This window comes from Petaurus breviceps, unplaced genomic scaffold (genome assembly GCF_028583685.1).
Source record: "Petaurus breviceps papuanus isolate PSGF00001 unplaced genomic scaffold, PetGlider_PUasm1.0 225, whole genome shotgun sequence".
Taxonomy (NCBI): Eukaryota; Metazoa; Chordata; class Mammalia; order Diprotodontia; family Petauridae; genus Petaurus; species Petaurus breviceps.
Window position 1 is genome coordinate 3,493,015 of NW_027185889.1, and position 13,392 is coordinate 3,506,406.

The 13,392-nt window shown below is 36.1% G+C and overlaps 1 protein-coding gene across 2 annotated transcripts in view; it reads right to left on the bottom strand.

Moving 5' to 3' along the window:
* SLC6A15 (solute carrier family 6 member 15) overlaps window positions 1-13,392 on the bottom strand; it is a 66,060-nt gene that overhangs the window by 29,606 nt on the left and 23,062 nt on the right. For both annotated transcript variants that reach the window (XM_069095100.1, XM_069095102.1), the window contains exons 2-4: window positions 8,182-8,621; window positions 1,612-1,769; window positions 892-1,018 (exon numbers count right to left, since the gene is read on the bottom strand). In XM_069095100.1, coding sequence (XP_068951201.1) covers window positions 892-1,018; window positions 1,612-1,769; window positions 8,182-8,470 — 574 coding nt within the window. In that variant the 5' untranslated portion in view covers window positions 8,471-8,621. The remainder of the gene's footprint in view (window positions 1-891; window positions 1,019-1,611; window positions 1,770-8,181; window positions 8,622-13,392) is intronic.

Here is a 13,392-nt window from a genome sequence, read left to right on the forward strand (position 1 = left end):
TTTCACTCTGATTTCTCTCAGCTAATTCATGCAAAAAGTAAGTCTTTTTTTCCCTGCCATCTCTCGCAACAGTCTAAATTATCTAAAAATCTGGTCTTCTCAAGAATAGACCTATAAAATTATTGTATGGCCAGGACCTGGATAAAAAAAGCTAGAGAAAAATGAAGTAATTTGAAGTACTTGAAACAAAATTAATATTTGTAGTTTCCTCTAGTTTTCGTAAGAATGTGCATTTGGATCAAGGGGAAGTGACAGAGATGAAGGCTAATGCTCACAAATCTCTGCTGTGGTACAAAGGATAATAACAGATCATGTTGGGAAGCCCTAAAAGAATTTGGGTAATTAGTAAATGAAGGCTCCCAGAAAAGAAAAAAAGTTGAGAAAATGCATCTCTCTTCTTTTTGCAAAGCAAAGGGATTTATAGCTGTGGCATATTGCATTTGCTGTCACACATGATTGGCTTTGCTTCCCCTTCGTCCCTTTCTTTTTTAATCCTCCTTTCAAGGGATAGTTCATTCAATAGAAAAGGGGGAGGAATATATTGAGAAATAAAAGTGACAACCAAAAACAAGGTATCAATAAATTAAGATTTTTTTATCATTATCATTTTCACATAATTATTCATTGTTTCAATGACTTGTTCTTTGACATTCATTATTCAGGATTCATAGTGAAATAAGTTTTTTGGGTTTTTTTTTGTTTTGTCTTTTGTTATTATTCTTGTTTTTTAAGTAGGACCATAAAGAGTTCAGACAACAGCATATATATAGTCATAATGATTTTGAAAAGTACAATACAGTTTTGCCCAGATTATCTTAATACAAAAATCTCTTATCCTTCCTAAATTCGTTAAGTAGCAAAAAAAAAAAAAAATGCATTTATGTTTCTTACAAGTGTGAGAAGTATTTTTCACCAGAGGGCACTGATCCCATGGAAGCGGCTGCTGAAAAGACTGTGAAAAATAGAACAAACTCCAGCCAATGATAACATTGTAGTAGAGGGCCACAAAGAAACACACCTAAAAGAGAAAATCCCATTAATATTTCATATACTATCAGACACCATAGCTTTAGGTTAGCTGATTCTGCTAATCCCCCCCTCCACTCCCCATCCCTGTCCTCCCTCCTGAAATTCTTCATTACAAGGAATGGTTCACAGGGTTGAGGAAGGGGGAAGGGAAATATCTGCAAATTAAAGATATAAAAACAGAGAGATATATAAGAGTAAGGTCATCTAAGTCTACTGCATGTGATGCCTTCAAATTAAAAATTATTTTTTTTGTTTTAAAATTTTTTTCCTATATGACTAAAATTGTTTCTGATAGCCCTTCTTTTTTCCATGGTTATTTGGAATACTTACTCTTTTACAAAAATTTAATATCCTCCACATACCATTCCCTAAAGAACGTGTTAGCTAGATTCATAGCTAAAGATCTATATTTCTTAATATTTCTACATTAGCACATGTTCTACTTATTTAAATGAATTTTTTAAAGTTACTCTTTGCTTTAAAATCAGTATTTTTTTGTTTTCCATTAGAAGTTAATGATTAGATGAAATGTAAAGTAAAGATTAGTAAAAGCAAGGATTAAAAAAGGCATTCGTCACTTACTACACAACTTGCAAATCCAATACCGCCTAGTTTAGGGCTGATATAATTCCATACACCAATACTTCCTCTTCGAATTCTCTGACCAACAGCAAGTTCCAGGAAAAAAAGTGGGATTCCTATTATCAGCAGCAGTATTAAATATGGTATAAGATATGCACCTATAGAAACACAAATAAGACAGTATAGTAAAATTGACATTTCTGGTAAAAACCAGTAAATTTTGAATATTTCAGACTCAGTGAACAATTATTTCAAATGTCTAAAAAGTCTGAAGTTAGGAACATTGTGAAAGAAATACAGAGCTCTCCTTTCAAGGGTAGAAAAATAAGCAAAGTGATTGCTATAAAGCATTCTCTGTGAAAAGGTCACGAATTAGCATCAGCAGCAGAGGTTTACATATGCATTTGCTAGTGTACTTAAAACTAGTTTTTCCTCAACTAGGTTAAGCCTTCCCCTTGTAATCCTCTTTAAACAGTTACTTTTATTAATGAAAATTACAAATATAAATTTCAGTCTACTTTAGGTCTTTTAAAGGATCATGAATTCCAGACCATCAAAGCCTAATTAACACAATGTAATTGAATTTTTAAGTACAAATTATGACAAATTTTTACCAATAGAACCTAGAAGGAAAGGAGAATGAGAATTTAGAAAATATGACCATTCCTGTGGGTAGAGAACATTGTATATAATGGTCCTACTAGAGACAAAGCCTTCTAGTTCCACCTAGTTGTTGGGGTTCACTCTTATGGAAAAGAAGTAAGTTAACATTTATATAGTGCTTTTAGGTTTTAATGTCAAATGAGATTACATACACATATGTTTCTATATGTATAGAAATATACACACATATATGTACATACATGTCTACATGCATAACTGCATATACACGCATGCATATGCATATAGGTATATAACCATATGTGCCTATATGTATGTACATGTGTATATATGTATTAATCTCAAATGTATATATACATATACACATAATCAAATGAGATTACATATATAGTCCAATTGAATTACAAGCAATGTAATCAAATGGTATTTTGTATCTCAGACTCCTCTGGCAATCTAGTGAAGCCTGCAGCCCTGTCTTCAGAATTATTTTGAAATGGATATAATAAAATGTATAAGATTACAAAGGAAGTCAATTATATCAAATACTAAATGCTAAAAATGAACTCATAAACCCCAAATACAGGGCACCTGGCATAGAGTTTGTAATTGTTTAAATAATTTATTAACAAGTACTAAGTACTTGAGTAGAGGCAGCTGAGTTGGAAGTGTTCTCCTTCAAGACATATCAGGTCAAATTCTACCTTTGACACTAGTCATGTAATTATGGCAAGGTCACTTCAGTGCTATAAGTTTCAGTTTTCTTTTTTGGAAAACATGGATAATCACATCTATGGTAGTAGCCTCTCAGGTTTTGTGTGAAGCTCAAATGAGATAGTGCATCAAAAGTGCACTACTAAAATGATTTCATGGCTAGAAAGCCAAGGTCAGAGTCAGAAAGACCCTGGCTTCAACTACTGTCCCACTGGCAGGTGGCAAGCCACTAATCTCTCAGTGTGGAGGGGCATTATAAATTACAAAGCAGGTGACTGAAGAGGAATATCCAATTTGAATAAGTCAATAAATAGATAAGCATCTATCATCATCATCATCATTTACCTAGTGCCCAAAACTATAAAGAGTGAAGGCCACAATATCTGTTATATGTCTATTTTGCTGGAAAGATGTATTGTGGCTTAAAGAAATTAACATCCATTTCTTTTTCTGAAAACTGCCTGTTGATATTCCTTAACCATTTATCAATTAGGGAATGATTTGTATTCTTATAATTTGACTCGGTTCTATTTGAGAAATGAGGCCCATATCATGTACAGGAAGGAAGGAAGGAAGGGAGACAGAGCGAGAGAGAGACAGACAGACAGAGACAGAGACAGAGAGAGAAAGCACGCTTCACTGTGTATTCAGATAACATAAATTCTTTCTCTTGCAGGCAGATAGCATGCTTTACCATGAGTACTCTGGGACTGATTGTCATGGATCACTGTATTGATGAGAATAGCTAAGTCATTCATAGTTCTTCATCATATAATATTGTTGTTAACCATGTTCAATGTTCTATTGGTTCTGCTCCCTTTACTTTGCATCAGTTCATGTTAAGTCTTTCTAGTTTTTCTGAAATCATCCTCCTTGTCATTTCTTACATAACATGCTAATATGGAAGTGTTTTCCATGATTACATAGTTATAACCTATATCAAATTGCTTACCATTTCAGAGAAGGGGAAGAAGAGGGAGGGATAGAATTTGGTACTCAAAACATTTTTTTAATGCTAAAAATTGTTTTAACATGTAACTGGAGAAAAAATAAAATATTATTTAAAAAAAGAAATCAACATTGTAATATCATCCACAAGGCCAATTAAGTATTGACACAATAAACTTTCTCATCTTTCTTTTTCAAGATGGTGGTCAAGGTAGTATATTTAAAGACTTAGGGGAAATTTCTTCAATATTTCCTATTTTAAAAGCCAAATATACATATACATATATATGTATATATGATATCAAATGTATTTATAGGAATAATACACAATGAAACTAAGATCTTTATCCTCACTGATTAAACTAAAATCCCAAGTATATTTAGAACATGGATCTAAAAAAATAATCTTTTAAGTATCATCTTAAGCACTATTTAATCATCTGCTTTCAAAATATGAAAGGCAATTGTATGAATTGGGACTGGTCAGGTTACACTGCCTTATCTTTAGAATTGTAAAGTACTAGTTGGCAGAGAGAAAACATTTTTTGACCCATATTTTTCTAAGTAGTAATTAATGGGCATATTTTTGGGACAGTCAACCCACCCACAGGTTAAAAAGAGCTATTTTCTATTTATGGCTGTACTTTTTGTGATACCCAAGAATTGGGAACAAAGGAAATGCCCACAGACTGAAAAATGACTAAACTTGTTGAGGTACATGATTAGTGGAATGTGACTGCACTGGGCATGCTGAGAATAATCAGCAAAGAAGCATGGAACGACTTATGTGAACCAGTGCAAAGTAACATTTAAGTGGAACAAAGAACACAATAAACACAATGCTACAACAATAAAAATGGAAAAGAATAACAAAACAATGGAAACCGAATACAGTGAAATTACTAACAACCAAGTTTGGTTCTTTCAAAGAGCTATTAATGAATGACTGTGGGTGTGGGGCCCTGAATATGATGTCAGATTTCTTTGATACATCGTTTAGTTTCATGGAATACATTTTCTTCCTTGCATTATTCTTTAAGTGATGCCTTACTGAAAGGGAATGATAGTAATACAATGGGAAGCACGGAGCATGTAAATAAATATTTTGTGATTCACTATGAAACTTAGAAGCAGGTGTGAAAATAGACTTTTAGATATTTGGGAAACTGTTCCAGCTTAACAGGCACAGTATCATCAACAGTCCTAAGAGGATGATGACTCTCTTAATAAACTTTCCAAGTTAGAGGTTAGTACTATAGGTATAATTATTTTGAGAGAAGGAAACTGAAATTCATAACGGTTAAGTGATTTTCTCATAATAGATAATAAGTATCAAAGGTGGTATTTAAACTAACATTTCTCTTAACAAACAATAGAAATAAAAATTCACTTTAAGAAAAGTATGGGGGTGCCTAGGTGGCGCAGTGAGTAAAGTGCTGGCCCTGGAGTCAGGAGGACCTGAGTTGTAACCTTGTAACCTTGGGCAAGTTACTTAACCCCAATTGTCCTCCAAAAGGCCAAAAAAAAAAAACCCTTCACAGTGTCGTTGCTATTCTCCTAAAGTATTGTCACATTTATCTCTTTGGGGTGGCTAAGTGTCACAGTGAGTAAAGTGCCAGCCCTGGAGTCAGGAGGACCTGAGTTTGGATCTGGCCTCAGTCACTTAATACACACACACACACACACACACACACACACACACACACAACTAGCCATGTGACCTTGGGCAAGTTACTTAACCCCAATTGCCCTCCAAAAAGCAAAAAAAAAAAAACAAAAAACGATTTTCACAAGGTCTGAACCTTCTTTCCAGCTGTATGGCCAAGTACATAGAGTATCAGGCTAGAAATCATGAAAGCTCAGATTTAAATTCCATCTCTGATACTTCACTAGCTGTGTAACCTTGGACAAGTAACTGAATTTTGTTCTATGTGCCTTAAGCAACTCCCTACAGGTGGGGAACCTGTGGCCTCAAGGCCACAGGGCCTTATAAGTAAAGACTTAACTTCTAAGATACTCTGAGGTTCAAATCAAAGGAAGAATTCCCACCAAAATCTACAACCTTTGTTCTATATATGATGTGACTATTCCCCTCTTCTTTTTGTATTTAAAGCACTTAGCACAGCACTTAGAACCTACTAGGCATTTAACAAATGTTTATTGACTGACTATTGCAATACTTATAGCTAAAGCCAAAGTACTCAAATTTAAAAAGTACTCAGCTCAATTGCTTAAGATTTCAGGCCACAGAAGGGCCTGGACCACATGTGTTGAATGAACTTTAGTTCTTAATTTATTCATTAGGGTTAGGGTTCAGATATTTTGAGTACCTTCCATGGGCAGTGCCCAAAGTCATTAGGGGACTTTATAAAAAGGTTACACCAGGGACATGCTGAAGTAAGAACTCAGAGATAGATCAATTATCAAAACTCACTCAGTTAAACTTTTAAGGCAGTAGAAAGAATTTTTAGATTTAGATTCAGAGACCACATGTTCAAATCCCAACCCTGTCACCTTTGCGACATACTTGTATGACCTTGTTCAAGTTAATTATCTTCTCTAGGTCTCAGTTTCCTCATCTGTAAAATGAGGCATTTAGACTAGATGTCTTTCTAAGGTATTCTTTTTTTCCTGGTTCTAAATCTATAATCCCATGAGTTAATAATAAGGGGAAAAGTTAGTAATAGGAGAAAGGAGTTCTAGATACAGAGACATATTGGATAAAATAGCCAAAAATTTATGGATTGAGACAACTCACTGAGACAGCATGGAACTATAGAAAGAACACTGAACTTGGATACAGGAAGATGAGGGTTATAGTCCTGCCTCATACATTTACTAGCTATGTTATCCTGGACATGTTAATTAACTTCAGGCAACAAACTCCATAGGACTAAGCCATGAGGGGTGAGGGTGGGGGTAGTCTGATCTGCACTGGTGAATGTAATTCCCACACTAGGAGCTTCCCACTGCTTCACATATATATTGATTATGTTAGTCTATTAAATTCAACGCTAATAAGCTTGACAGAGCTCTAGCCCACTAGAAGTAAGTTTACAGATTTGGTGGTTGCAGATTTCCAGACAGGTGGCATAGTGACTAAAATGCTAAATTTTATAATAAATATAATAATAATAAAATAAAAAAGAATATAAATAAAATAGAGACCTGCATTCAAATCCTGCCTCACATACTTAATAGCTATGACACTGGACAAGTCACTTAACCTACCTAAGCCTCAATTTCCCCAAAAGTAAAATGGGATTAATAATAAAATATCACCTACCTCATAGGGTTGTGATGAGGATTGAATGAGATAAAACTGCTAAGAGTACTTGACAAACATCAAAGTTCTATACTGAAATGTTAGCTATTATTATTATATATTCTCCACCGTCTAGTTTCCTAGTTCTCTAGGTGCTATGTCAACTCACAGATGACACAGTACTGATATAGGGAGAATATCCTCTCTGATTCTATTCTCCAATTTGTTCTTGCTACAGACTTCACTCAGCTCTAGAAAAAGACTGAAAGACGATTAAAGCTGCCTACTAGAAAAGTTTCAGAAAGAATCTTAAGGAAAGTTGCTTTATTGACAGAGAAAACAGCCAGGGGAGTTCACAAATCTAACCAAGAACAGAGTCTTGGGGATCCCATGTAAATGGTTCCAGAATTCCCTTTCCTCTGGTAAACTCATGAGCCCAGTCTTTCATTTGCAAATACAGGGTGTCCTAAGTCTGGACACATAGGAAATCTCAATAACTATGCATATTTTCAAGAAATGAAATTTAACAACATTTTATTTAATTAGCATAAGTTTTAGCCATGACAATTTCATATGGAATAAAAGCTTTCATTAGCTATTGAAGATTTTCATATTAATGAGATTAATTTAATTAATGAGATTTCCTATGAAATCTCATTTATGCTAATTAAATAAAATGTTGTTGAAATGTGTCCAGACTTTAGGGAGACTCTGTAGACTTCACTAACTACATGGAGCTGTTCCACAGCTTTAAAACAATGCTTATTTCCACACACAAAAAAAATTCAGATTGTTTTTTCTCATAAAGACAAGTAGATTCTAGGCTTCTGATGAGTTTATTTGTGACTCATGATGAAACCCCAAAATTCATTTAATTTAATTTAAGAAATTATTTATTTATTAGAATTTATTAAATTAAATAATTTATAAATAAATTAAATTTATATATTTTATAAAATTATAAATTAATAAATTTATTAAAAATTAAAGAATTTATTTAATTTAAAAACGTATATAAGACTTACCTCCTCCATTCTTCTGACACAGGTATGGGAATCTCCAGACATTCCCTAAACCAACAGAAAATCCAACCTGCGCCAAGATGTACTGCAGTTTGCTGTTCCAAGCTGGCCTTTCGAGGTCGCCATCAGAGCCTTTTTCAACATCAATGTCTTTTTCTTCTGGATCATCAACAATCAGTTCACTCTTCTTAAAGGCATCATCAGCAGAATCTTCGTTGGAAAGGAGATCTTTGACGGATTCAATGACATCATCATCTAGTTCTCTTTTTACCACCTTGCTGTTTTTCGGCATTGGAAAAAGTGGGTGTGTGGTTTCGGGATAGAAGATTAAAAAAAAAATTGCCACTCAATATAAAGAAAAAGACTGGAGAAATATTTAAAACAATTCACGATGACTGAATCTGTAGGCTTCTGGATCTATATGTTCAAGGTCCCATATATACCTGTAAAATGTTGGAATAAGAACTATTAAATAATTACTTGTTGATATAACTCTAAAATTTATAATTGACCTCTCGTATTTCTTTTTGAACTTAAGACTGTCTAATTCAGCAAAAAGCAGGAATAGCTAAACTAACCCTCTAGAGCAGCAAGAACAAAAATGTTTTTTCCATTTTATATAAAGTTTTATTGTATTTAAAAATGGGAGGCGAAAGCATTCTTAGCTTGCAGAATCATATAAAAGCAGCAAGACAAACAGACTTGGGTGGGGGTGGGGACAAGGCAATTGGGGTGAGGTAACGAACAAAGTCACACAGGTAGCGTCAAATGTCTGAGGTCAGTTTTGAACTCAGGTCCTCCTGACTTCAGGTCTGGTTCTCTATTCATTTCGCTACCCAGCTACCCCAAAATAAGCATTTATTGAGCATCTCATATGTGCCAGGCACTGTGCTAAAGTACTTTACAAATAGTTTCATTTACTCTTCAAAACAACTCTGTGAAGTAGGTGCTATTATTATCCCCATTTTATAATTGAGGAAACTGAGGCAAAGGTTGAAGTGACTAGCCCAGGGTCAGACAGTCACAGTAAGTGACTGAGGCTGTATTTTAAACTCCTGTCTTCTTGACTCCAGGCCCAGACCTCTAGCTACTTAGCTATCTCTAGGTAATTAATTAGCAAGGCAGAAACTCCTAAGGTTGGCACCTACTTAGCAAAAGTAATTAGTTAAAAGAGCAAGTTCCCTAATGGCAGGCTTTCCTCTACTGTGGGCCACACCATGGATGGAAGAGCCTGGCCCATCCACGAAGCTGAAATACCCTCATAATACTTTCTGGCTTCTTCTCACCCACAGGGTAGTCTCCAGTAGTCTTGCTCCTTCCAACCCAACTGAATTTGTCATAAATAGTTGGTCTGAGGTATCTGTGTCATATCTAGGTAGCATGACAAATAGAATCCTAGGCCTGGAGTCAAGTAAACTTGATTCCAAGTCCTACCTCAGACACTAGCTATATGTACAAGTCAAAACATCTGTTTCCTCAACTGAAAAATAAGAAGGTTGGACCCAATAACCCAACAGCCTACAATATCCTTTCCAGCTTGAATTCTATGATCTTGTGACTTCTTGCATCCAGTGCAACTCTTGCTATGATGATTTTCACAAATTCAAGAATCCTAGAACTTGTACATATTTTGTTATAGACCCAGCATTTAAGCTTTTAAAGAACTAGCATAATATAAAGGCAGAGAAAGACAGAGACAACAAGATATCCAGACAAATAGACAGCAAAGGATAGAGACAGAGAAAGAGATAGAGACAGACAGAAGACAGCAAGAGAGAAGAAAGGGAGAGGGAGAGAGCGATGGCATGAGACAGAGAAAGGCAGACAGAGATAGACAGAGAAGAGGGGAGAAGGGGTGCAGAGCTGGTTTTGGAATCAAGCCCTGTCTCTGAAACTCTCTAGCTCTGTGAACCCTGGGTAAATCACTTCACATCTTAGTACACCCAAGCAACACTGAAGGGAAAGTGCCAACCCGAACAGGTAATGGGAGCCCCTTCTATTAATATAGCAGCTCTCTGGAGTAATGAAATTGCAAGTTCACTTAAAATACAAAAACAATCATCACTGTGCTTCCACTATTAATTTTGTTTTGGAGTATACCCCCAGTATATGCCCAGCTTGAATATCTCTTCATCCCTCTCCTCCTCTCCCCTCCCCTCCCCTCTTCTTCTCTATCTCTCTCCATTGTTCTCCCCTCTCTCATTCACCTGGATCTTCTCCTTAGGCACCCTATGTCCTAGTCTCTATTACAAACAAATCTATAGGGTATGTCTGTATAGACACAGTAATTAGGGCTTCAACAAACAAGATTTAGGCCCCAAAATGAATGTTTTCCTTGGAAGTAGCTGCCTTGAAAAGCATCTAATTATTCCAGTGAGGCAGTTATCATTCAAAAGATCTCAGTAAATATAACTTCTGACACTTTCTTTAGTACCAATTTAAAAGCAACAAGTTAAATCTTGTTTAACATCTGACACACATTAATTCACAATCTATCCTGTATAAGGTGTCATGCTGGGTGACTAATGCCAACTGTAGCATTATTGGCTTAAATCAAAATCCACATATTTAAAATTGGTCATCTAATCCAGTTATGTCAAACTCAAATGGAAATGGGGAAAATTAATTCATGCATCAGGATATCCCCAGGCCACATATTAACTTAACTTTAAAATATATTATATTTTTATTTATTTTGTTATGTATAATCCAATTACACGTTAATCTGGTACAAGGCCTCCCTTGGGAGTGTTGTGAGACGTGTTCTACACCTCTGGTCTTATGCAACACCTTTATTTTACACGTGAGGAACCTAAGGCTTAAAGAGGGTAATGGACTTACCTAGGGTCACAAAGGTTTTAAGTAAAACAAGGATTTGAACTCTGGTCCTATGTCATCTATCCAGCATTCTTTCCACTATGACCGGTCACTCTCATTCCTGAGACTTGCTTTCAAATGACTTTTGGCAATTAAAAAAAAAAACTAATTCAGTCAAGATGGAAAGGGCATTATACAGTAGAAAGGATATTTAATTCCTATCTGGAAGCACAGAGGTTAATCGCTAGCTCTCCCTGGGAGCCTTGCTTAAGTAATTTAACCTCTACAGGTTTCAAGGCACCTCCAAGCTTCCAGCTTTAAATCTAGGATAAACATGTAAACATCTACCATAGAGTATGCCCAAAAGTACACTGAAGGCAATTCCAAAAGAGCAGTAAAGAGTATTTTGGCCAGTCTTAGAAGAAGCGTATATACAGGCTCACAAGTTTCTAGTACATATTTTTGTTTGAGAAAACAGTTTCATTACCATTTTTGGTAATACCATATATGGTACATGGGCAAACAATATTCAACAAACAAAAAACAAAACCCTCATTTTTTAAGCAGGTAGGCACTACTATTACCTCCATTGTACAGCTGGGGAAAATGAGGCAAACAGGTAGGGGTTTTGTTTTCTAGTGTCTTGCTCAGGGTTGTAACACAGTTAGTAAGTGTCTGAGCCCAAATTTTAACTCCTAACTCTAGGCTCCATATAAATGCCTTTGGGGTGGGTAAGATAGGCTAATTTTATATTCTAATTCATAGAATATTAAGACTGGAATAGAACTCAGAGGTCATTTAACAAAAACAAAGGACACACCACTAGTTAGTGGCAAAGATAAAACTAAAATCCAAGTCTCTTGACTTGGCCAAATCTAGCTTACAGGCATAGCACATATAAACTTACTTTTTTTTTTTATAGCAATTGGGGTTAAGTAAGTTGCTCAAGGTTACAAGGCCAGTTATTTCTGGGTGTGGTGCTTAAGTATCAGAGCCCGGATTTGATCCTAGGTCATCCCTACTCTGGGGCCAGTGCTCTTACTCACTGCGCCACCTGGCCGCCCCTTACAAACTTACTTTTAATCCTTTTAGGTTTTAATATGTTAGCATTTCTCCCTCCCTCCTTGTCTTCCTCCCTTATCTTCTTCCCTCCTCTTCCTCTGCTGGTGTTCCAATCACTAAAATCTTACAAGATATCTTGGCATTTACAGGCTAGAGTTCCTTCTAAAAGACCATGCCTTAAACCCAAATCATTTTGGCTCCCATTGATTGGCCAACACTAGGTCCCAGGTCAAGCCCTGCTTGGTCATTGTTTGGGCCTTGATTGGCCCAGAATGAATGTAAATAAAAATTGTTTCTGTTTTGGTCAGAAACCCTGAGAGTCTTCCCCTCCAGATTGATTTTTTTTTTGCTAGGTTAAAGAGGTCATTCTCTGCCTCATTTATTATCTGGCCTCAATCACTGCATCACTCAAACTAATATTTGTTAAAGATATTAGCTTAAAAAGGTCAAGGATAGAATGACTAGGTGGTACAGTGAACAGAGCACCAGCCCTGGAGTCAAGAGGACCTGAGTTCAAATCTAGCCCCAGACACTTAACACTTACTTAGCCATGTGACCTTGGGCAAGTCACTTAACCCTAAGCCTTCCCTCCTCCAAAAAGCAAAAAACAAACAAAAAAAATCCCCAACAATAAAAAGGTCAATATCTTTCACTACATCCAGGGCCATCTCCAGTCATCCTGATCTATAGCTCATCTCTATCTGAAGTCCATTTTAGGACTCGACATTAACCTCAGACTTAGCACAGTCCCTTGGGCACTGCTGGCACTGTGGAAGAACAAGCCTCACTCTCCAATCCTGCTGTCCACTCAGATCTCCATCCAACTCCCTTTCAGTGTCCTACTCCATGTGTGCCCACTACTTTGCACTGTTCCCTCTAGAATTCCCATTCTGTAATTAAGAAACGTTGCTCCATTTTAAACTTCTTCCTTTTATTCCTCTCCCATTTTCTGGCACTCTCAGAAACATGGCTTCCTCATATCACACTGCTATGCTGGTCTTTTCCAGACCCAGTTGAACCTTCTCCTCAACTCACTGATGTCAGAGAGGGAATCAATCCTTTCTCCCTTTACTAATTTCAGACTCTCTCTCTCTACTACCTACTTTGTAGTTCACTCTATCTAAATTGTCACCCATTCCTGATCCAGCAGAGTTTTTTTGTCTGTTTGTTTTCCCCTTAACAGCCCTAAGGACGTTCTTCTAACTTTTTCCTCAATGAGTTGTGTAGCCAGTCTTCCTCTCTCCATGCAAACTCCTGCCCTAAAACCATTAAACTAGATAGATAGATAGATAGATAGATAGATAGATAGATAGATAGATAGATAGATAGATAGAT